The sequence below is a fragment of the Galeopterus variegatus genome, unplaced genomic scaffold (genome assembly GCF_000696425.1).
Source record: "Galeopterus variegatus unplaced genomic scaffold, G_variegatus-3.0.2 Scaffold1104, whole genome shotgun sequence".
In the NCBI taxonomy this organism is placed as follows: Eukaryota; Metazoa; Chordata; class Mammalia; order Dermoptera; family Cynocephalidae; genus Galeopterus; species Galeopterus variegatus.
The window spans coordinates 47,884-73,585 of record NW_007727215.1 but is presented as its reverse complement, the minus strand read 5'-3'; the positions used below and the strand labels follow the sequence as shown (position 1 = coordinate 73,585).

Genomic DNA, 25,702 nt, shown 5'->3' with positions numbered 1-25,702 from the left:
ATGTATTGTGACTATTTGATGCCAGTCTGAAGTTTGCCATTTCATTTTCTTAATTGTGTATTTCAATAAGCAAGGGGATTTTTATTTTTATGAAGTTCAGTATTCTTGTTTTTTTTTATGTTTAGTACTTTTTTGGTTTTTTTTTCTGCTAAGATATCTTTGCCTACTCCCAAAGTTGGGAAGATATTTTCTTTTTAATGTTTTATAGTTTCAGCCTTTATAGTTAAGTCTATAATCCATATATAATTAATCCATATATAATTGTGTGGAATTGAGGTTCATATTTTCCATACATTTACTTAATCATTTCAGGGCAATTTGCTAAAAAGACTTTCTATTCTCCCATTGAATTTATTGGGTGTCTACATTTAAAATCAATTAACTTTATATGTGTGAGTCTATTTCTGAACTATTCTTTCTGCTGATCAATTTGTCTATCCTTATGCCAGTATTCAATAATCCTGATTATCACACCTTTATAGTAAGTTCGAAATCAAGTGTTCTGACTCCTCCATATTTGTTCTACTTTTTCAATGTTATTTTGGCTATTCTAGGTTCCTTGTATTTCCGCATAAATTTTAGAATCAGCGGTCAATTTTTTAAAAATCCTCTTGAGACTTTAATATTACATAGAACAATTTAGGGAAATTTTTTATCTTTTATTTGTTCCTCTTGTTTTATACATTGGCTAGAACCTCCAGTACGCCGTTGTATAGAAAGGGTGAAAGTGGAACCCCTATCTTGTCCTGATCTTAGAGGAGTAATTAATGTTTACAATTCCACCATTAAATATGATATTAACTATAGGGTTTTTTTGTAAGTACTCTATCAGATTGAAGAAGTGTTCTTCTATTCCTTGTCTGCTGAGAGTTTTTATAACAAATGGATGTCGAATTTTGTCAAATGCTTTTTCCACATCAGTTGAAGATGAACAGAATATTTATGTCTTTTACTCTGTTAATGTGGTAAATTATATTGGTTAATCTTCAAAAGTCAAAACTTCTTTGGTTTCCTGGGATATATACCCTACTTTGTCAAAATGTATCTTCAAGGTGTTAATATTTTCTTGAGGATCTTTTCATTTATATTCTTGAGAGATATTTGTCTGTAAATTTCTGTAGCATTTTTGCCAGGCTTTGATACCAGGGTTAAGCTAGCTTTATAAAATGAGTTGGGAAGTGCCCATTCCTTTTCTGTTTTGTGGAAGAATTTGTGTAAGATTGGTGCTATTTCTTTCTTAAACATCTGATAAAATTCACCAGTATATAACCATCAGGCATAATGTTTTCTTAATGGGGAAATTTATTGATAATAAATTTAATTTTTCAAAATAAATAGACATGCAATTTTTATGTGGGTCAGTTTTACTGGAGTTTATAAGAATTTTTTTTATTACATCTAAGTTATTACATGCATTGGCATAAATTTTTTATTTCCTTATTTCTTTATTATACTTTTAATATCTGCATGATCTGTAGTGAGATTCCCTCTTATATTCCACATATCGGTAATTTATGTCTTTCCTTTCTTTTCTTGGCCAGTCNGAGTTTATAAGAATTTTTTTTATTACATCTAAGTTATTACATGCATTGGCATAAATTTTTTTATTTCCTTATTTCTTTATTATACTTTTAATATCTGCATGATCTGTAGTGACATTCCCTCTTATATTCCACATATCGGTAATTTATGTCTTTCCTTTCTTTTCTTGGCCAGTCTCATTAGGGTTATCAGCCAAAATTACCTGTGAAAATCCCTTAGTTACCCATTAAGTATATATAGTGTTATGTATATAGTGCTTTAGATTATTTTATCATTTTCTTTAACCCTTGTTTTGATCAATTTTTTTACAACTCTTATTTATTCCATTTATTCCTGCAGAACACCAAAAAAGAAGCAATTATATTCCTACCTAAACAAAGTATTTGTTTTTCAATGATCAATTATAAAAAATATAGAGGTTTTCCACAATTGCCACGAACATGCTTAGACTACGTTCAATTGAATCTAATGCCTAAGTAAATCATCATGTATGTAATGACAGCAGGAAGCCGCATTATTTTAATTTATTCTCTCTCTCTTGAACATTCACCCACCCACCCACTTACCTGTAGACAGAGTTGAAGTCATACAACTGAAATGTACATGTGATGCTATTCCATTGTATACGGAAACTCCTACCTGAATCAAGACAGATTCCCTTTTTGTTCTTACAGTGAGTCCCTTGTGGAGGTAAATTGCCTGAATTTTAATAAACTGCAAGAGATATATTTCATCGAGACAAATAAATTCTTACTGATTGGAGACAGCAAAATATGTGTGAAGCTTGGAGAAAAAAGTATAACTTGCAAAAAAATGAATATAGTCAATATAGGTAAGAAGTTGTATATGGGGTTATGGTTGTCATTTTTGGATATTTGAAGACACTGTGTCTAGATTTTCGGTATGTTAAAAGTTTACAGATAGTAGAAACCATTTGCAATAGGTAACAGCAAATTCTATAATGCAAATATTTTTTAAATAAATAAAAAGTTTAAAACTTCTACTTATTCTTGCTGTGAGAGGATTTCTAAGGACCTTCAAACTCAGCTATAAAAGAAGGTGTTTGACACCTGCAGATGTGAGAAAAGAGCAAATCTACATGAAGTGTCTCACTGGAGCTGAGCCTCCTGTCCTCCACCTACATGTGTCTTTTCCTCCTCACTTTGCCTTCTCCTGAATTCCCTGTGGTCTTTTCCTCCTATCCCCACTGTTATTTAAAAAATAAATATGCCTTCCATATTAGAGTTCTCCAGAGGAAAGAGAAATAGGAGATAGATAGATAGGTAGAGAGAGAGAGAGAGAGAGAGAGAGAGAAACAGACAGACAGACAGACAGACAGGAGAGAGAGGTTTATTTTAAGGAATGGGCACAGGTGGTTGTAGGAACTGGGAAGTCCAAAATCCACAGGGCAAGCTGGAAGGCTGGAAATTTAGGGATGTGTGGACATTGTAGTCTTGCATACAAATTCTGCAGAGCGGAAAACTCAAGCAGATTATCTACACCGTGTTCTTGATACAGACTTGCTTCTTCTTCAAGGAACCTCAGTCTTTGCTCTTAAGGCCCTCACTGATTGCATGATGCCCACAACATAATGGAAAGTGATCTGCTGTACTCAAAGTCTGCTGATTTAAATGTTAATCATGTCTAAAAAAAATTTTTAGGCAGATGTTTGGCCGAACAACTAGGCAGCACAGCCTAGCCAAGTTGACACACAAAATTAATTATTACACCTTCCTAAGAGAATTATTACTGAAAAATGAAGCATGGCCAAATCTGATTTGGCCTAGAATACCCATATTACACTTTGCCAGAAATGAATGACAATAATTACATTTAAAAAAAATTACAATTTGAACTGGTAAATTCCATCTGCATGTTTCCTTTGGCTCTATATAATATTCGTATATATATAATGATATGAATCAGTAAATTCAGTTAGTTATCTGTTATAAGTCAGTATTAATTATCAGTTTACCATTTGGTTATGAGTCATGTAACAATTAGAAAGATTGGGAATATAGACACAAAAAGTATTTTTCATTACTTACAGATTTATGACCCTGAGGTAAATAAAGTTCTTTTTCACAACCTCGGAGGTACCATGGTATAGGAGATTATCTAAGCCAATCATGGTATATCAGTGCAATGGAATATTAACTATTTGTATTTATCCTACCTATGGAGATCTACAAATGAAACAATAAATATAGGGTGGAAAACTGTTTAAAGTAATTGGAGAAATGCATTCTTTTGCTGGTTTTAAATAATATGGTTCTTTCTGTTCCTATTCTCAACCCACTTCACTCTCCCAAAAGAAGGTAAGAGAGCAACACTTATTAGAGACAAGAAAGAGTGACAAATCTAGCTCAGCTTTGTCTCAGCTTTATTTGACTAAGGTGGTAAAATAAAGAATAAAAGCAGAAGTCCCATGTGTAAACAATTATCTTATAAACAGCAAACGCAGTGAAAAAGAGATATTAGGCAGATGGTTGTGCATATTGACCACACAGTAGCATTGGCCACAACCAGTGTGAGTACTGTCTAGGGTGGGGATGGTAATAACAGCATATCTCTGAGGACATGATCAAGCTGAATTTTGGTCATTTGGAGACTAGACATCTATGGATGGATGTTCAGTTTGTGCACTGCACAAGGGCAAAATATCTAAAAGTTCACCACTTACATTGCAAATATATATTCACTTCTCTGAGAGGGAGCAGAGAAGGCAGAGATTCTCAGTCCTTTGGCAAAGTCCTGGAGAATCAGGGGACAGCCTATTCTTACACAAATCCACACTAGTACACATATGTGCACTCACGGCATGCTGAAATGCTCGAGGTGGCACCCTGCCACATTTGAATTCCCAGATCTCACATGCCCAAAGTTCTTGGAGACCCTCATTCTGCAACCCCAGCAGACTGCAATTCTGACATGTCTCATCTGAGGGGTGAGGGGAAGAGGCAGGGTAGGTACACTCTTGGTAGCACAGACCTCTGTGCAAGGGATAGTATGAGTTAAGGCTTTGGAAAGCACCCCTGGACAAGCAGGATGAGAAGTGGTGGAGGTGAGTCTCACAGCAGCATCTTTTCCTGGTTTCTAATGTGACATTTTCATTAATGGAACTACATTTAACTGAATTCAAATTGAATGCTCCTGATTGAACCCCCAGTGCCAGAGCTCCCCTGCAACCACTCGCTCCCTCATTCCCCTCATTTAGGTGTCCCCCACCAGATAAGGCTGGAGGGGACAGCTTCCTGCCTTCCCACTTTTCTTGGTAGAGTAGATTGATATGATTGTTAAGACCATACAAGAATGTATTAACTTTTAAAAATGTTGCTTGAGGAATGAGCATCTATTTCTAATTTGCTCTGTATTAGCTCGTCTTCTGTTGTTTATAACAGAATATCTGAAACTGGAAATTTATAAAGAAATATAATTTATTTCTTATAGTTCAAAGGCTGGGAGATCCAAGTCCAACACATCTAGTAAGGGTCTTCTTCTACAGCAATGCAGGGTGTCACATGGTCAATGCCCTGAGCAAGAGAGCTAAGCTTCTCACTCTCTCTCCTTACAAAGCCATCATAACCACCCCCATGACTACCCATTAAACCATCAATGGATTAACCCATCTCCATTCACAAGGATATAGTCCTCACAATCTAATTACCTCCTAAAGGCTCCACCTTTCCATTACTATAATAAGATTTCCTACCCCCTTAACACTGTTACAATGGATATCAAGACTCTAACACATGAACCTTTGAGGGGCACATTTCAACCCACAGCATGCTCAAAGACACCATTTGGCTAGAGGCAGACCTGTCTGGAGAGCACCTGGACAAGCCAGGGCTATTTTTGATATTAGATATTTTGATAAAAACAAAAGCTAAATGAAGAAAAATGAGCCTCAGAATCAGACAGAACTGGATTTAAATACTGTTAAACCATTTTACAGGAGCCTGAACTTAATTAATCTCTCAGACTCCATTTCCTCATTGGTATAGTAGTGATAAGTGACTGAAGAAAGTGTAAGCAAAGAACTTGGCACTTAGTAGGTGTGTAATCAATTTTCGCTTTGTTCTTCCCTTAATTTCTCCATTCTTGAGAGTCCTTGGGAGCTGGGGACAGGGCGGGGCACTTGGTCTCAGCAGGTTTTGTTGAGAATGTGATGAAGAGTAGCGGCTGGCTTGGCAGGTGGAAGAGGGCTGCCAGGATTCTGGGTTGGGCTGTTTCTCTCCACCCACCGCCTTTCCTCCTGCTTCCCTCTAGGGTATCTTTGCTTTTTATAGTGCATCTAAGAGTCAAAAAGGACAAACTTCCCCTTTTATGAGACATCCAAGGGTAAAGAAGCAGCCACTTCTACTTTTCAGTACCTCTACGGCAATGCAGGAGAAACTTAGGCAGTCACCACTATGCACAAGTGACCACAATAACTGGGCCAAACTCCACCACAAGGGTTTCATTTTCTTGGGCTGGCAAGTCAGTCTAAAGTCCAGTTCAGAAAGCCTCAGATCCAGTCTACAGAGTGAAAGTTTGATGAACACATATGCTCTCATTAGCAAGTGGGACTGAGATCAGTCATGCAAAAAAGTAGTGACCCTGTCCCTAGACAACTAACTTCCCAGGCTAGAGTCAAAATGGGTGTACCTAACCTGAGGGTGGTGCTCCTCCAAGCAATATTTGGGGATCCTTCCATCCTGTGTCTCCAAGAGGTGAAAGGGGGCCGAGCATAGGAGTCACACTTAGGAGAGTTTCTGGGCCAGGAACAGACAGGGTGCTCGTCACTTCCACTCATATACTCACAGGGCCACACCCAACTGCAAAGGAGGCTGGGAAATGCAGTCTGGATTCAAACTCAGGAAGAAGAATTGGCTTGCAGGATAGTCACCCAGTTACTGATACAGAAAGAGTCAGAGTGACTTTCAGAGGAGACAGAGTTTAAAAATTATAATTATTTCCTTGATACCTTTAGACAGATTTTATTTCTTTTTCTTTTTCAGTTAAACCTGAGGCTCCTTTCGACATAAGAGTCATCTATCGTGAAGGAGCAAAGGACTTTGTGGTGACATTTAACACATCACACTTGCAAAAGATGTATGTAAAAAATTTAATACACAATGTAGCCTACCGCCCGGAAAAAGATGAAAACAACTGGATGGTATGTAGGTCAACCACATTTATAACATGAAAACCTTAATGTTACATATTTTATTATACTAGCAGTACATTTACTCTGGGAGGGCCTAAAAATTTTGTTTTCAAAATGTTTCTTTTACTGAAAGAAGCTCCCAATAGGGCACAATCTTTAGGCCCCACAAAAACCTGGATCTTCCCTGGTGCATACTGTTGTAGCTCTGACATTTTTCTTGCTGTAATTTTTGTCTTTAGAATGTTTCTCAGTTAATTAGTTGGATAACAATATAGATTGAGACCAAATCCATCCTCTTTATTAGGGAGCCTCAAAAAGTGTCTTGTCTAGCATCACTTTCACAGGCAAATCAGACAAAAATCATGTCTGGATACCATCACCAAGACATAGTCACACTTTGGTTTAACAGGATTTGTGGGAACAGCGTGAGATAAGGACAAGAGGCAGAATGCTTGTCTTTGTTTTGCCTTTAGTTTAAAGCCTGAGGTCTTAGTCCTTGAAGTAACAAGTTAATTTTCATCCTTTCTAAACTGAAGGGTTATTTAGGCTGTCTCTTCATGATTTTCTGAGGTTGGAACAATCTGGCTGTCCCTGCCATCTGTTTGGGGGAAAAGGTGGGAGAAAAGTAGAGTGTCCAAGGTTATCAGATTTCCCTTAATCCCATAGCCTAATTTCTGTCCTTTCTGCACCACACGGACAAAAAAACAGATGATGGTTTCTCTTTATCAATGCTAAAAGAGCGTCCTCCGTTCTCAGGCCAGGATCAGCCTTGTTTGTTTGCAGTATGCTGCAGTATGCTACCTGCATAAATGTGATGCCTGCCACAAACCACATGCTCTCTCCTTCTACTAACAACAGACATGCAAACTGGACCACTGTGATCCTGTGACGATAATCTTCCATTATTCATCTGAAAATTGCACCAGTGGAAAAACAACTATAGTGTAGAAAAGGATTTTGAAAAAGTGTTGCCAGGAAAATCAGCTAGCTATTAGGGGAAAATTAAGTTAAATTCTTAGCACCCTTCATATATTAATAATTAAAAATAATGGATGATTTAAGTAAATTACATAAATGCAAAACTAAACAAGCTAGAAAAATTGTAGGCCTACTGTTTATATAATCTTAACATGAAGAAGAACATTCTAAGCATCAAAGAAATAGAAAAAAGGAAAAATGGATGCCTATGACTGTATAAAAAGCAGAAGCTTGCATGAGTAAATATATGCAATAATCAAAATTATAAGGCAAATTAAAAGTTAGCATTAAGTTACCACCTGTACAGTAGACAGATGGTTAATATCTTTGACATAGAAACAACTCTTGTAAATCTTAAGAAAAAGACAAATATCACAATAGAAAAATGAGCGAAGAACTTGGAAAAGTTTCACAAAATAATAAATATATAAATTTAGTAAACATATGAAAACTAAAAATCAAATAAATGTAAGTGTAAATGACAATGGACTATTACTTTTTACCTATCAAACTGATAGAACTTTTTTTTTCCTTAAGGAGACTGTTGTCTCTATATTACCACTCAAAATGCAAAATGCAAAATGGTATCTTTCCAGAGGGAAATGATTCTTGCTCACTAACCTAATCTTTCATCACCCATTGGCACGTGAAGGGGTTGGGGGATAGACGAAGATATCGAAGTGTGGAAAGGAAGGTGGGAACCTGGGAGTGATTGATATCCTCCGAAGTGGGAGTACCGAATTCACCAGAATAAAGATGGTGATGGCATATCACTGTCCTCACTGGCCACTCACGGCATCATTCAAGGGCTCGTAGACTCTGCCCTAATTCTGCTGCTGACCCTTCCACATATTAGAGCTCCTTATTTTAACAAATATGAGAGAACCTTGAAAAAGTGCCTACTTGTGAAGGAGTTCAACTTGAAATGATTTGAGAGATATGAGCAACACCTCTTTTTCTACCCTAAAAGTGTAATGGCATTTTTTACTCTTTAGCACGTGAACTTATCCGGCACAAAGCTGACACTCCTGCAGAGAAAGCTACAACCTGATGCAATGTATGAGATTAAAGTCCGATCCATCCCTTCCACTTATTTTGAAGGCTTCTGGAGTGAATGGAGTCCAAGTTACCACTTCAGGACCCCAGAGAAGAATAGTGCAGGTGAGGAGTGACTGTAGAAAGTATACAGTGCTTGCGTGTCAAAGTGTGGGAGCAAAAGCGAGAGGGAGGCTGATGAAACTAACCTGCCAGCTAGGACCCCCCAGAGGGCATCCTTATACTTTCTTTGGAGAATGACCCGCCCCTTTTGTGAAAAACAAGGACTCATTGGGAGTGGGGTTCTTAGGAGCTGATAACTAATACAGACTGTTTGGATGCTACTGACCTGGGTGTTCCTGGGAGCTGCTGATAATTCTGAACAAAATCCCCACCCACTACCTCCAGTTTACCAATTTAGCCTGGGATCCCAGTGGCTGGTCTCTCTAGGACCCCTCCAGGGAACACCTTTGTTGATGGCTAGTGGGCAAGCTGGTGTGGCAGTCCCATGTCTTTTTTTCCAGAATGATGATGTCCTTGGGGCCTAGGAAGTGAAAATGGCCAGAAGAGCTTAAGAACTTGGCTCAAGCAGGCCTCTGGGGACCCAAAGCACCACACATATACCTTCCCTTTGGGGATCGGGGAAGTATTCTGCCACACCAACTTCCCATCCACACCCTAGAACTTGCTACGACTGCGGTGTGAACTTCTATCTCATCAACCCCCCCTCTGGCCTCTTTCCCTTGGTAGTGGGAGTCAGGAAGGGAGTGGCAGGCAGTCCCTTTGATGCTAGATCACTTTCACATTTCAAGTGACAGGGCCTGGTCACCCGAGTCAGTGTCATTTACTGAAACCAAAATCCTCCCCATAAAGCTGGCACATCATTCTGTTTACTGAAAAGCAACCTTCGAGAAATAATAAATGGGCTCACATCACTAAATAAACTCAAAGCATCCTGAAAGTCTAGCCCACTGCATGCTTACTGAAGGCTAACCATGATCTATCCTTGTATTCCAGGGGAGATGGGTCCCGTTTTACTAACTCTCAGCATTCTGAGTTCCTTCTCTGTGGCTCTGCTGGTCATCTTGGCCTGTGTGTTATGGAAAAAAAGGTGACTTTTTTCAACTAATTAAGAGGGTGATTGCATGGGATCTCAGACAGTCAGAGCTTGAGCCCAATTTACCGATGAAAAAACTGCAAAGGGGAATGAGGCATTTCAGGAATTACAGTGCCCAGCATCCCTTCCCATCCTCAGGTGCTGATGAACTTCCACAGATGAATTCATAAGAGGCAAAAATATATAAACTAGACATAAATCAAACCCTCCCCACAAAACAAAAATTTCTAAGGCAGTTTTTCCCAAACTTTCCTTCCAGAGTCTCCTCAGAGGCGTAGAAGCCATCACCCATGGCAAATGTACTTGAAATCTTGAATTTCATAATAATAATAATACATTTTTAAAGAAGTAAGTCTTGAATTTCAGGACACAAATTCATTGGACTTTTGAATTTTGCCCCATGATAGGACCATCATAAAATGATATTTTAAACAGCACTAGTTAAGTTACTTAATGTTCTAGAAAGAAGCCTTGAGCATAGGGCCACATACCCCCAGATTTTTGAAAAGTACTACCTTAAAGCAATTTCTCTGAGTAACTTAGAAAATATTCCCCACTTCTGCCAAAATGAGGGCAGTGAAGTTGCTGCCAGTAAAGAGAAGGAATAAGGTGACAACACCTCTATCAGAATTAAATGACCAGGACAAACTTTAATTCCATAGCTACATCAAAACTCCCTCATTGCCAGCTTGTTGGATTGACAGGGCACTAAGGCCAGAGAACGTAAGTCACTTGTCCATGTCACCCACCTAGTGTGGCAGAGCCAAGACTGGAGATCTGCTCTTCTGATTCCCGGCTCAGAATAAGTGGAAAGACCTATTGTGCCTGCTCCCTGTGCCATTCATTTCATCCATCAATGTCCTCTGGTTTCAGGATTAAGCCTATTGTGTGGCCCAGTATCCCTGATCATAAGAAGACTCTAGAGCAACTGTGTAAGAACCCAAAAAAGGTGAGTGCTCTGGTGCTTAAAGAAGCACTATACTGGCAGCCCTGTAGCCAAGAATCATAAGCCAGGATTAAGGAATAGCTGAAACTCAACTTTTGGTCTTTTATGCATCCTGTAACTAGAGTCCCTCATGAGATCCTAGCTGCAGAAGGGAACTAAAATAAGATACAAGTCTCAGAACTCCGGGGCTTGCTGGGGGGGAAGGCACAGCCAGTGGTGACTTCAAACTCTGAAGTGTCACAACACTTCAGAAGCCAGGAGTCAACTGAGGAACATGTGGTCAACTGTCTGACATTCCTGGGTAAACTGTCAGAAAGGTCCTTAGACCTTTTCCTGAACTGAACATTTGGTGGCGTGTCTCTCTGGTGCCATCCTAATGCCTTCTCTTTCTCTGTGCAGAATTTGAATGTGAGTTTCAATCCCGAAAGTTTCCTGGACTGCCAGATTCATAAGGTGGACGGCATTCAAGCTAGAGACGAAGTGGAAGGCTTTCTCCAAGACACGTTTCCTCCACAACTGGAGGCATCAGAGAAGCAGAGGCTTGGAGGAGACGTTCAGGGTCTCACGTGGCCATCTGAGCATGCAGTCCTCACCCCAGAAACTATCAGAGCAGAGTCACCCCTCAGATGCCTGGCTGGGAATGTCAGTGCCTGTGATGCCCCTATGCTCCCCTCCTCCAGCTCCCCAGACTGCAGGGAGAGAGGTGAGAACACGCCTCATGTGTACCAGGGCCTGCTGCTTAGTCCTGGAACTACAAACGGCACTCTGCCCCCTCTGTTTCCTCCCCAACCGGGAATCCTCACAATGAACCCAGCAGCTCAGGGGCAGCCCCTCCTCATGTCCCTGGGATCAAGTCAAGAAGAAGCATACGTCACCATGTCCAGCTTCTACCAAAACCAGTGAACTGTGCACAACCTCAGAGGGAAGCCCCAGACAAAGATGACTGAGAAGGGAAGTCTAGAGCTCCTGCTCTCCTTGATGGCACAAAAAAGGCAAAATTAATGCAACCCCAATACACGGTCCACAGGACTTTGAAACATCACCTTGACCACTCCTCGCTGCGTCAGTGGCCTTCGGCATGAGACAGGAGCATTCTGCTTCTACCATGTTGATCTGATCACAAGGTTCAGGCAATTCAATGATTAACTGCTTACGAAAGAAAAAAAAAGGGAAGAATGAAAGAAAGGTGAAGGAAAGGATGGAGGGGTGGGACGGCAGGAAGGGAGCAAGAGAAGAAAGAAGGAAAGGCAAGTAAGAATGATGGGTACCACCATTAGGACTTACTCCATGGCCAGTGCTGTGCTAAGTCCTCGCCACTTCCAGTCTCATGTCATCCTCACAATAATCCTGGGCTAGGGGAGCAATTATTATTATTATTCCCCTTTTTATAGTCGATGAAATTGAGAGTTAAGGGGTTAACTAACTTGTCCAAGTTGCCCACTCGGTGAGGAGTGGAGTCAGGATGTGACGGCTAGGAGTCTGACTGCATCTCCCCATGCCATGTGCCTTCCTCTTAACTAGGGACTGTCCCATTCTTGAGTGTGAGACAAACCTCACTCATAATAGGGTGACTGGGTAATTTACCATGCAAACTGGGTCACTTTTGAAAGTGAAAGGGGAAGTTACAAATAATCATTTCAAGACAATGACCATCAACTGGGACTATCTCAAAAAAAATGTGGACATTTGAGGGTATTCCAAAAAGTTCACGGAAAGATTCGTATTATCTTTTCATTCTATTTTTCCATGAACTTTTTGAAGTACCCTCACATGGTCACCTGAATTAAAACAGCTATGAGGAAGAAAGTGAGGGAGAAATGGTTGCATGGGTGTGAAGCATCAGGGCCAGCCATGTTAAAAGAAGGTGAGGAAGGCAAGAAAAAGCCACAAAGCCCATTTGACTTTGTTTTTTTGAAAACGAGCTCAAAAAGCAACAAATTAGAAGCCCAGAATTTCCGTTGTTATTCTTCAGGACTCCCCTTGCTATCTCATCCGGTGCTTCCTTCCATGATCTAAGAAGAGCCTGTCCTGGATCCTAGACACTGGTGCATTTGACCAGCGATTGGGGGAATAATCCCTTCTATGTGTGTGGACACTGCCCCAACCAAAACTCATCCGCAAATTGTCCCAAGTTCTACAAACTGGGATGTTTCCACAAACTCCAAGGAGAAAGAATTATAAGCATGCGCAGTGAGTGAACCGACTCTGGCGACATTTATGATCCAGACAAGAGACATATTATTAACATTTGACATTTGTCCTCTTGCCTTTCTTGGTCTAGATGAATTTCTCTTGACTGGCTCAACCAAGACAAGACAGCTGAGCAATGTCAGCTCGGGAGAGGGCAGCTAACTCCTCTGCCACAGGCCCCAGACCCTGGCTGTCACAGAGCCGCACAGGACAGGCAGCACAGGGAAGTAAAGGACATAAGTTCAGGGTTTTGTTTGGGGTTTGTTGTTGTTTTTGTGTTTTGAGTTTTCTTTGTTCTGTTTTCCTTCATTTAGAGGACTAAGTGTTTTTAATTTTTAAAATGTTCTTGTTTGTTTTGTTTTGTGCTGTCTGTGAATGGGGTCTTAGGTTGGGGACTAATGGACCTACCTGTTGGCCTAAAGGCCTAGTAATAATCAGACCATCTTATTCTTTGGATAAGTGTTTTACTTTCGAAAGTACTTTTCTCTGCATCATTAGCAGTGAATACAATACCACAATCCCTTAGGTTTCCTTAGTGCTTTTGTGATTTTCAGAGCACTTCCATAAACATTCTCTTTCATCTCCTTGGCGAGCATTTATGGAAATAAATGTATCAACCATAGTGTTAGACACAGGAGATCTAAAGACAAATAAAGACGGGACCCAGGCCTCATAAAGTGCAGAATCTAACAAAAGTGACAGCTTTGTGAACAAATTATTATAATAATGCAAAATGCTGTAATGGAGGCATCTTAAGGGTGCCTTGTTGGAGACAGTCAGGGAAAATGCCACAAAAATGACATAAATTTGCATGGAGAAAAAGTAGTATCTGCTTGGGGTGTAAGTAGCAGAAGACATTTTCCATCAGGTGGGCAGGTGTTCTTTACCTTTTGTAGAAATGGGAGCCAAGTTTCAAAGAGGAGGTCACACAAAATCTCATGCCCAACCTAAGTCTTTGATACGTTATTTGCAGAGATTCTTTGAATTTTTCATTACTACTATCTTTGCCTTATGGGAAAATTGGGACATAGAGGGGACAGGTAAGTTACTCAACCTCACGTGTTAAGTCAGGAGTGGGAGTCATAATTCTGTATCACTGATGTAAATAAACAATTTTTCAAAGAAATGAGGTAACTCTAGAGAAATACCAAGGTTCCTCCAGCTCTAAAATCCTGTTTAAGTGTTTTTTTGGCATTTGTTATCATTTGAATTTAGTATGTGTGTCTACACGTTTATCATGGGAGGCATTTAAAATCCATGTATTATTGTAATCATAACTGCTGCTAATGCTAGATTATATACTCAAGGACAACGTGTAATGTAAGATTACAAACTAGTTCTGCCCAACCCCTTTTGGATATCATTCAGAAAGAAAAACTGGTCAGAGACAATGTATCAGTTGGAGAGGTAAACTGCCAGTTCCATATCACACAAAATGAAAAGACAGATGAAGCTGATTTGGCCAAACAATCATGTCTGGGTCCAGGAGCCCTGGATTTTTTGATTGATTTTCTTCCAACCTTTGCATCTCCCTTCAGTGTAGTTTACACGGGAAATTGCTTCAGAAAAGCCAAATATGTGCTGTTTCAGATATGCATACTTGTGTTTTCTTAGCTCTTCTGGAGGGGCTACAGAACTTGGAACTGGCCAGGAAGATGGTGAGAATATATGGTAGGGCACCTGGAAATGATGCAAATCAGATGGCATTTTTGCCAGCTCAGTGGATTTTCTTTGGGGTTTTTCTTAATATCCATTATCCATCATTCACTACAGTGAAGGTCTCTGATTTGACTGTATACTCTCCACATGCATTACAAACATTTTGCAGAGCTGCTAAGTATATAACTATACAATTACAGACACGGTAGTGACGCCTCCTTGGCTGCCTCACCTGGGAGCAGAGGGTCAGATAAAGGGTATTTTCATAAGAAAAACATATGTACCTTGAACATTTTACTTTAACTTAAAACATATGGTTGTATATTTATTCCCCACTCATTTGTTATGTCATAGTCCATTGGAGTTGCCATAACAAAATACGTAGACTGGGTAACCTACCCGCAGCAGAAACTTATTTCTCACAATTCTGGAGACGGGAAAGTCTAAGAACAGGGTGCCAGTATAGTCAGGTTCAGGTGAGGACCCTCTTCCAGGTTGCATGGGGTGTGTGCAGTGATACAGGAAGTGCTCGGTTTCCCTGGGCTCGGGTTTCAGGACATGCCTCTGAGTTTCCAGCCACTCCCTGAGGTCTCAGGCCCCCTCCTCTGGGCTCACCCCTGGAGGAAAGTTACTGTTGCCAGTTAGACCTATTGTTAGCACCAATATGGGGAAAATGAGACAACAGGGGGCTGGCTTATACAGTCCGGTGGTTGGGCACGCTCAATAGAGAGCACAGAACTTTCTGATGCATATAACCTGTTGAGACAAAGAAAGTGTGATGCATAAAATCTGGTGGGTCCAAGAAACACAGTAACACTCCTCAAGACACTAGTAAAAACCAAGTGTGAAGCAAACAACACATAAGCCCCTGAGGTTTGAAAAAAAAAAATGTTTAAATGCTGCATTTTGCTGAAATCCTTGAGTTAGTCTGGAAGACCATTAACTATAAATTATTAGAGCAAATTTTCCTCTACTCTAGGTAAAAATTTCTCATCAAGAAAGGGAGGAGAACTTGTAGATACTAAAAAGAACTTTGTCCTTTTTTTTTAAATGACTAATTAGTTGTGGCAAAGTGTTAACTGCACTAGTCATTAGACAAAAAACATGCAGAATAATCAAAAAACATTTTAATATTAAGCTTATTCACTCATAGACTGAAATATTATTTTTAATGCTTAAAGAATCATTAGTTTAATTAGCTACAGATTCAGTAAAAACTATAACATGAGACTGATAAACATGTTGTAAAATCCGTTTTTGACGTAATGATAAACTACCATGAATTTAAGTGTGAAGTTACCATTCTATATTTGAATAATACTTAGAATTTTATTTTTTAAAAATTAAAAAATTAGTAAAATAATAATAGAACATAAGCCAAGGTCATGCTCAATGATGTACTCCATTAAATTTAAGGAGTAAGGCTAAAGAAATTCTACTGTTACTATTTAACATTGTTCTAGAGATACTAGGAAAGGAAATTAGACAAGAAAACAAAGAAGCATAAATATGGAATAAGAGAAAACCAAATGATCATTATTGGCAGATGAAATTGTTGTATATTTGGAAAACACAAGGAACTCAAGTAAAAAAAAAAAACATAAAAATCTCATGAAGGTCTTTGCTAACAATATTTTCATATGTTTATTAAAAACCAAATGATAATTATTGGCAGATGAAATTGTGTTATATTTGGAAAACCCAAGGAACCCAAGTAAAAAAAAAAACATAAAAATCTCATGAAGGTCTTTGCTAACAATATTTTCATATGTTTATTTATTTATTTATATGCTTATTGAATCTTTACTACTAAACTAATACATACTTGTGCCACAAAATTCAAGAGACATAGACATGTATAATGTACAAGGTAAAAGATGCTATTCTCTAATCCTACTCTTCAGAAATAATCATATTTAGTAACTGATATGAAACTTTTCAGATGTTTTTCTATACATATATCATTACTCTAAATAACATCTAGAGAGAAAAATGTTTAAGAATACCCTGCACAATTCCAGAAAAGAAAAGAATTGAGAAGAGACTAACTGTACAAGTGGTTTTAAAATTTGATTCAGCAGGAATTGACAGAACATTTAATAGTATAGAATAGAAAATATGTGAGTCCTGATCCATGTATTAAAAAAATTTCATGTATTACTAATTAGTGAGGAAAAGGTAGATTATGTAATGAATGAGATTGGAATAATACACTAGCCATTTGAAAATAAAAAGAAAAGTTAACTGACTTCTTATTCTTAAGTAAATCTCAAGTAAATCAAAGATATAAATAACTTTTAATGAAAGAATATATGCTAGAAGATATGGGTGAATGATTTTATACTTTTTGGATTGGAAAGCATTTCTAAATAAGACAAAAAGCCCAAAAGCCATAAAAGAAAAAGATTGGTATGTTTGAATACAAAAAATGTAGAATGTTGGTAATTTTTTTACTGAATTTTTAAAAAAATCAACAACAAAAAGAAAGATAAAAATAAACTGGAGAAATATCCCAACACTGTGACAAGCAAAGAGCTAATATCCTTAATACTCAAAGAGTTGTATGAGACAATAAGCAAAAGATGAAGAGTCCAAGAAGGAAATGAACAAAGCACATTAACAGAGGGCTCACAGAAGAAATGTAACTGACTTTAAAAATATGACAATATGCTGATGAGTCTCGTCAGATAGGATTCTCATTGAGAATCAAAGAATGCAAATGAGAAGAGCCATGAGCAGCCCTCACTGACAGCCAGCAGGAGACTGCATGGGGCCCTCAGAAGCAATGGGCAGCCCCCACCAATAACCGACAGGAGAGACCAGGGCACCATTACATGGGCAGCCTGATGCTTCTGCAGACACTGCCACCATGGGAGTGGTTCATCATGGCCACCACCACAGCCGTCACCACCATGAGGGGTAGCCTGCTGCTACCACCATCAGAAGGGCAGGCTGCTACCACAGCAGCGGACACCACTGGCGCAGACACTGCCACCATGGGAGTGGTTCATCATGGCCACCACCACAGCCGTCACCACCATGAGGGGTAGCCTGCTGCTGCCACCATCAGAAGGGCAGGCTGCTACCACAGCAGCGGACACCACTGGCGCAGCAGCCTCCACTGCCATGCAGGCAGCCCACCAACCACTTGATCCTATACATAGAAAAACATAAAGATTCTACCAAAAAACTCCTAGAGCTGATAAACAAATTCAGTAATATTGCAGGATACAAAATCAATGCTGAAAAATCAGTAATGTTTATATTCATCAATAATAAACTAACAGAAAGAGAAATCAAGAAAGTAAGTCCATGTACAACAGTCACCAAAAAAATAACAAACATAGGAATAAATTTAACCAAGGAGGTGAAAAATTTCTACAATGAGAACTACAAATCACTGCTGAAAGAAATTAAAGAGCACACAAAAAGGTGGAAAGACATTCCATGTTCTTGGATTGGAAGAATTAACATTGTGAAAATGTCCATACTACCCAAAGCATTGCTACACTGATGCTCAAAAACAAATCATGCTAAAACACCATGACTTTAAGCAACATTTATTCTCACAAATTGTCTGTTGTTTGGGAGTTGAAGGATCTAGGTTGGGCTCTGCTGAGTGGTTTTACTACTATCACATGGAATGACTCAGGCATCAAAGCTGCAGGGAAGTCATCTGGCTTCAGCTGGGTTTAGCTGGAAATGCCTCTGCTCCATGCATTTCCTATCCTCTTCCTGAGACTAGCAGGCTAATCTGTCTTGTTCTTTTCCTAACAGAGGCACAACAGGACAAGCAGAAAAATGCAAGGTTTGCCACTCATGAGTTCCACTTTGTTCTATTGACCAAGCAGGTCATATGACCAAACCCAGAATCAAGGAGTAAAGAAATAGACTCTCCTTTGTGTGGGAACACAAAGGACACAAATGTTGACCCCTATCGGAGAAGCTCTTCCTGTCACATCCATATTGCAGCAGGACCAGGACCACAGCCACGTTCTTTCCATTACTTAATGAAATTACTTTTGTCTATTCCTTTAGTGGGAAACTTTGGGAAAGAAAAATGTGGTTGAGACATGGAAGGATTTGAACATTCATAGCTCTCAATCTAACAGCAGAAAAAGTAACCATTTCTGACAGAGTTGTTAAATTTTTTTTAAAAAGTTTTCTCCTAAGCATGAAATAAAAGTTTTTTCCTTTAACATGAAATCATGTGCACGTTACTAGACCAATAATGGCCACTAAGAGAATGTCATACACTGATTGCCTTAGACATGGCTCACTCTCCCTGGAACTAGGAATGAGATGGATCCTGGTCAAAACAAGAGTGACAAAGGAGAAAGGAAATAAAGGATATTGGAAAAGCAAACAAATGTGTCTACTACAAGAAGATTTTTATTTTTAATTAGAATAGTAGAATGAGAATATACTTAGACAAAAGTCTGGAAGGCAACGCTCCAAAATGTTTTCAGTACTGGTCAAAACAAGAGTGACAAAGGAGAAAGGAAATAAAGGATATTGGAAAAGCAAACAAATCTGTCTACTACAAGAAGATTTTTTTTTAATTAGAATAGTAGAATGAGAATATACTTAGACAAAAGTCTGGAAGGCAATGCTCCAAAATGTTTTCAGTGGTTATTACTGAGGAGAAGAATGAGATGGTAGGTGGATACATGAAAGTAGGCAACTTCCATCAATTTCTTTTGTCTTTTCCTTTGGGGGGAGAAGGACGACAGTGTGTATGTATTATTATTATAAATAAAATAATTAAAAGAATAAAATATTTCTCAATATAACTCTTAATTGGAATTAACATTTTCATTTTTTTCTGTAAAAATCTGGAATAGAATAACCTTGCTACTAGCTTATTTGATTAAAAAATGAGATTTTGCTGTACCAGAGTCATAATCTCGTTTTTTCTCTGTCATGTAGACAGTACAACAGTGTATTTCAAGATTCTCTATCCTCTCATTTTTTAAATAATTATGAAATTCCATCCCACTTTATTGAGCCCATTTTATGTGCAACTGCAGTGATAGATGCTCTGGGACAAGATGATACAACATTTTCCTACAATTCACATCTCTGCTTCTACAACCTATCTGCTAAAATGTCTTGATGGGAAATCATATAATGCTACCAATTGGTATCCATAAAAATCTGTGCTTTCTTTTATTCGTGCTTAGAAGTGCCCTCTCCCGATGCCCTTGTTGAATATTGCCACAGCTCCAGCTTCACTTCAGGTTCTCAGCCCTTCCCATTCCCAGCAAATGGTTTTGCATATCTTTGAAAACTTGGAGGCCATAACTAATATTTCTTCTTTTTCCTATTTCTATCTGCTAACCCTAAAGCCCCCACAAACCCCTGTCAGTTTCTTCCTTAGTCAAAGAATAAGAAAAGCACGTCTATCTCTAGATGATCAAACCAACCATTAATGCTCTTAACTCTATCCCTCCCTCCCAATCCAGAACCTTGCTTCATCAGTCATCTGATCCCCCCTGTAGTTTTGCTTCTTTCATTCTGTTCATTGGCTCTTTACCTTCAAGATTTTCCAATCCTTCAAGACCTACACCATAAATTTCAGAATCAGGTCTGCTAAATTGAGCTTGCATGAGTTAATCTATTATATTTCTTGTTCAAGGCTAGATACCCAGTACCTAGAGGAGCACTCACTGGTAATTTCTAATGTTTGCTCAATGAATATTTGTTGCTTGAATGAATGAATATCCAACGAACTGTTAGATTGCCCACTTAGATATCCCACAAATATTTCAAAGCTAAGCTCCTCATCGACCCCACTGGCAGCTTTTGAAAGTTATAATTTTTCAAGTCCCCACCTGCCAGAGAGGCCTTAGCCACCAGCCCCCAGGCCCTGAGGCAGCAGCACCGGAATTCGCAGTGACTGCACTGCAGGACACTCAGCCCAGACAAGTCCCCACCCCCAGAGAGGCCCGAGCCACTGGCACCCAGGTTCCAAGGCAGCCTTGCTGGATTGACAGTCCTGCCAAATTGGCAGTCCCTGCGGGATCCAGGCCAGATACCAGGGTGGAACAAGTGGACCATGAAACCCTCTGCTGAAATGACTAAACACCAATATGAAAAACCTAGAAAGTACAACACCACTAAAGGAAAATAATAACTCTCAAGTTCTAGATCCTATAGAACAGGATGTCCTTGAAATGACTGACAAGGAATTTTGAGCAACAATTCTAAGGAAACTAAATGAGATACAAGAAAGTTCAGTTAGAAAACACAACAAAATGAGAAAAAGTATACAGGATCTGAAAGAGGAAATGTAGAAAGAAATCAGTGTCCTGAAAAAGAATGTAGCAGAGCTTGTGGAGTTGAAGGATTCATTCAGTGAAATAAAATGCACAACAGAGAGTTTAACCAGCAGGCTAGAAGAAGCAGAAGAGAGAATTTCTGACTTTGAAGATGATCTGTTCAAAACAACACAGGCAAACAAAAAAAAAAAAAAGAAAAAAATTTTAAAAATTTAAGAAAATCTGAGAGAGATAACAGACAACATTAAGTGCTCAATTATCTGAATCATGGGTGTTCCAGAAGGGGAGGGAAAAGGAAATGGCATTGAAAACATAATAAATGAAGTAATAGCAGAAAACTTCCCAGGTATAGGGAGAGACACAGATCTTCAGACTCAGGAGGCTCAAAGATCCCCAAACATATTCAACCCAAAAAGGTCCTCTCCAAGACATGTTATAGTCAAACTGGCAATACTCAACGACAAAGAGAGAATCTTAAAGACAGAAACATCAAGTCACGTATAAGGGAGCACCAATCAGACTAACATCAGACTTTTCATCAGAAACCCTAAAAGCCAGAAAAGAATGGAATGATATATTCAAAATACTAAAAGACAAAAATAGTCAGCCAGAAATACTTTACCCAGCAAGGCTACCCTTCGAAAATGAAGGACAAATAGTATTTTTCCCAGACAGACAAAAACTGCAGTAGTTCACTACCACACCACCAGCCTTACAAGAAATTCTCAAGGGAGTACTGGGTTTGGTACCTGAAAAACAACCATCACTACCATGAATACCCAAGAAAGAACAAATTTCACCAGTAAAATAAAAATAACAATAAAGAGAAAAAAAGTTTATCTACCATCCCAAGAAACCAACAAACACAGAAAACAAACAGTAAATCAGAAAGAAAGGAACAAAAGGTATTTAAGTCATCCAAGCAAAAATCAGTAAAATGCTAGTAGAAAATCAACACCTTTCAATAATAACTCTTAATATAAAGGATTAAATTCCTCACTCAAAAGACACAGACTGACTGACTGAATTAAAAAGATGGACCCAACAATATGCTGCCTCCAAAAGACTCACCTCATTTGTAAAGACACACATAGGCTAAGAGTGAAAGGATGGAAAAAGATATGCCATGCAAATAGAAACAAAAAATGAGCTGGAATAACTATTCTTATATTAGATAAAATAAACTTTAAGCCAAAAACCATAAAAAGAGATCAAGAAGATCACTATATAATGATAAAAGGATCTATCCAACAAGAAGACATAACAATCATAAATATATATGCACCCAACATCAGAGCAACCAGATTTATAAAGAAAACACTGTCAGACCTAAAGAAGGAAATAGACACTAATACCATAACAGCAGGGGACCTGAACACCCCATTCTCAACATTGGACAGATCATCTAGGCAAAAAAATCAACAGAGAAACGTAAGATCTAAACAAAACTTTACACCAATTGGACGTGGCAGATATCTACAAAACATTCCATCCAACAACCTCAGAATATTCATTCTTCTCATCAGCACATGGAACATTAGGATAGACCACATGTTAGGTTACAAATCAAGTCTCAACAAATTCAAAAAAACTGGAATTATTTCATGTACTTTTTCAGATAACAATGGATTAAAATTAGAAATCAATAACAAAGAAAGCTGGAAACTATAAAAACACATGGATATTAAACAACATTCTCCTTAATGATATATGAGTCCAAGAAGACATTAAACAGGAAATCAAAAACTTTCTTGAAACTAATGAAAATAATGACACATCATACCAAAACCTGTGGGAAACTGCAAAAACAGTGCTAAGGAGGAAATTTATTGCATTAAATGCTTACTTCAGAAGAATGGAAAGATGGCAAGTAAACAACCTAATACTTCACCTTAAAGAACTAGAAAAACAAGAACAATCCAAACACAAAGTTAGTAGATGGAAAGAAATAATTAAGATCAGAGCAGAAGTAAATGAAATAGAAATCCAAAAAACAATACAAAAGATCAATGAAACAAAAGTTGTTTTTTTGAAAAGATAAATAAAATTGACAAGGCATTAGCAAATCTAACTATAAAAAGAAGAGAAAAGACCCAAATAACAAAAATTAGAAATGAAAAAGATATTACAACTGATACCCTCAGAAATACCAGGAATCATTAGAGACTACTATAAACAACTATATGACAACAAATTTGAAAATCTGGAGGAAATGGATAAATTTCTGGAAATACACAAACTACCAAGACTGAGCCAAGAAGACATAGAAAATCTGAACAGACCGATAACAATAAAAGAGATTGAAGCTGTTATCAGAAGTCTCAAACAAAGAAAAGATCAGGACCAGATGGCTTCAATGCAGAATTCTACCAAACTGTCAAAGAAGAATTGATACCAGTTCTCTACAAACTATTTCAAAAAATGAAAAAGAGGCCATTCTCCCAAACTCACTCTATGAGACAAACATCACCCTAATACTAAAACCAGACAAAGATACAACAAAAAAAGGAAACTACAGGCCAATGTCCTTGATGAATATAGATGCACAATTCCTCAATAAAATGCTAGCTAACAGAATACAGCAACACATACACAAAATTATACACCACAATCAAGTGGGATCCATCCCAAGGATGCAAGGTTGGTTCAACATATGCATATCAATAAGTGTGATACATCACATCAATAAAAGCAAAGAAAAAACCATATGATCATCTCTATGGATGCAGAAAAAACATTTGACAAAATTCAACATTCATTCATGATACTCTCCATAAGTTGGGTATAGACAGAATGTACCTCAACACAGCTAAGCCATATGTGATAAGCCCACTGCCAATATCATCCTGAATGGGGAAAAGCTGAAAGATCTTCCCTTAAGAACAGGAACATGACAAGGATGCCCACTCTCACCACTCCTATTCAACATAGTGTTGGAAGCACTAGCCAGAGCAATCAGAGAAGAGAAGGAAATAAAGGGCATCCAGATTGGAAAAGATGAAATTAATCTGTCCCTGTTTGCAGATGACATGATCCTATATAGAGAACAGCCTAAAGCCTCTATAATAAAAACTCTTAGAGTTGATAAATGACTTCAGCAAAGTTGCAGGATACAAAATCAACACAAAAAATCAGTAGCATTTCTATATTCCAACAGTGAACTTGCAGAAAAAGAAATCAAGAAAGCTAGCACTTTACAATAGTTGCCCCAAAAATTAAGTACTTAGGAATAAAGTTAACCAAGGATGTGAAAAATCTCTATGATGATAACTACAAACCACTGTTGAGAGAAATTAAAGAGGACACAGAAGATTGAAAGACATCCCATGCTCTTGGATTGGAAGAATTAACATTGTGAAAATGTCCATACTACCCAAAGTGGTATACAAATTCAATCCAATCCCCATCAAAATTCCAATGACATTTTTCTCAGAAATGGAAAAAACTATCCAGACATTTATATGGAATAACAAAAGACCATGAATAGCCAAAGCAATCCTGAGCAAACAAAAATAAAGCTGAAGGCATAACACTACCTGACTTTAAACTGTACTACAAAGCTATAATAACCAAAACAGCATGGTACTGGCATAAACACAGACATTGGAACAGAATAGAGAACCCAGAAATCAACCCATACACCTACAGCCATCTGACCTTCAACAAAGGCACCAAGTCTATGCACTGGGGAAGACACTGCCTCTTCAGGAAATGGTGCTGGGAAAATTGGATATTCGTAAGTTTGAGAATGAAACTAGACCTGTACCTCTCACCATATACCAAAATCAACTCAAAATGGATTAAAAAATTAAATATACATCCTGAAACAATAAGACTCCTTAAAAAAAACATAGGGGAAACACTACAGGAAGTAGGATTGGGTACAGACTTCATGAATATGACCCCAAAAGCATAGGCAACCAAAGGAAAAATAAACAAATGGGATTATATCAAACTAAAAAGCTTCTGCACAGCAAAAGGAACAACAGAGTGAAAAGACGACCAACAGAATGGGAGAAAATATTTGCAAAACATACATCTAACAAAGGATTAATATCCAGAATATACAAGGAATTCAAACAACTTTATAGCAAAAATACCATGTAAACCAATTAAAATAATGGGCAAAGGAGCTGTATAGACATTTCTCAAAGGAAGATATATGAATGGCCAACAGGCACATGAAAAAAAATGCTCAACATAACTCATCATTCAGGAAATGCAAATCAAAACCACTGTGAGATACCATCTCACTCCAGTTAGGATGGCTAATATCCAAAAGACCAAGAATGATAAATGCTGGTGAGATTGCAGAGAAAAAGGAACTCTCATACACTGTTGGTGGGACTGCAAAATGGTGCAGCCATTATGGAAAATGGTATGGAAGTTCCTCAAATAATTGCAGATAGATCTACCATATGATTCAGCTATTTCACTGCTGGGAACATACCCAGAGGAATGGAAATCATGTTGAAGGGACACCTGTACTCCCATGTTTATTGCAGCACTATTTACAATAGCCAAGAGTTAGAACCAGCCCAAATGTCCATCATCAGATGAGTGGATAAGGAAACTGTGGTATATCTACACAATGGAATACTACTCTGCTATAAAAAAGAATGAAATGCTGGCATTTGTAACAACATGGATGGACTTAGAGAAAATTACATTAAGTGAAATAAGCCAGGCACAGACAGAGAAATACCATGTGTTCTCATTTATTTGTGGGAGCTATAAACAAACCAACAAAAGGGGGTGGGGGAGAAGACACAATAATCACAACAATTCCTTGAACTTGTTAAGAC

At 38.3% G+C, this 25,702-nt stretch overlaps 1 protein-coding gene across 1 annotated transcript in view; it reads left to right on the top strand.

Moving 5' to 3' along the window:
* Window positions 1-11,693, top strand: part of IL7R (interleukin 7 receptor) — a 24,149-nt gene extending 12,456 nt beyond the window's left edge. Inside the window, exons 3-8 of the mRNA XM_008574788.1 lie at window positions 2,217-2,374; window positions 6,543-6,700; window positions 8,665-8,830; window positions 9,722-9,815; window positions 10,695-10,770; window positions 11,167-11,693. Of these exons, the coding sequence (XP_008573010.1) occupies window positions 2,217-2,374; window positions 6,543-6,700; window positions 8,665-8,830; window positions 9,722-9,815; window positions 10,695-10,770; window positions 11,167-11,670 (1,156 nt within the window). The 3' untranslated portion in view covers window positions 11,671-11,693. The remainder of the gene's footprint in view (window positions 1-2,216; window positions 2,375-6,542; window positions 6,701-8,664; window positions 8,831-9,721; window positions 9,816-10,694; window positions 10,771-11,166) is intronic.
* The last annotated feature ends 14,009 nt before the right edge of the window (window positions 11,694-25,702 follow it).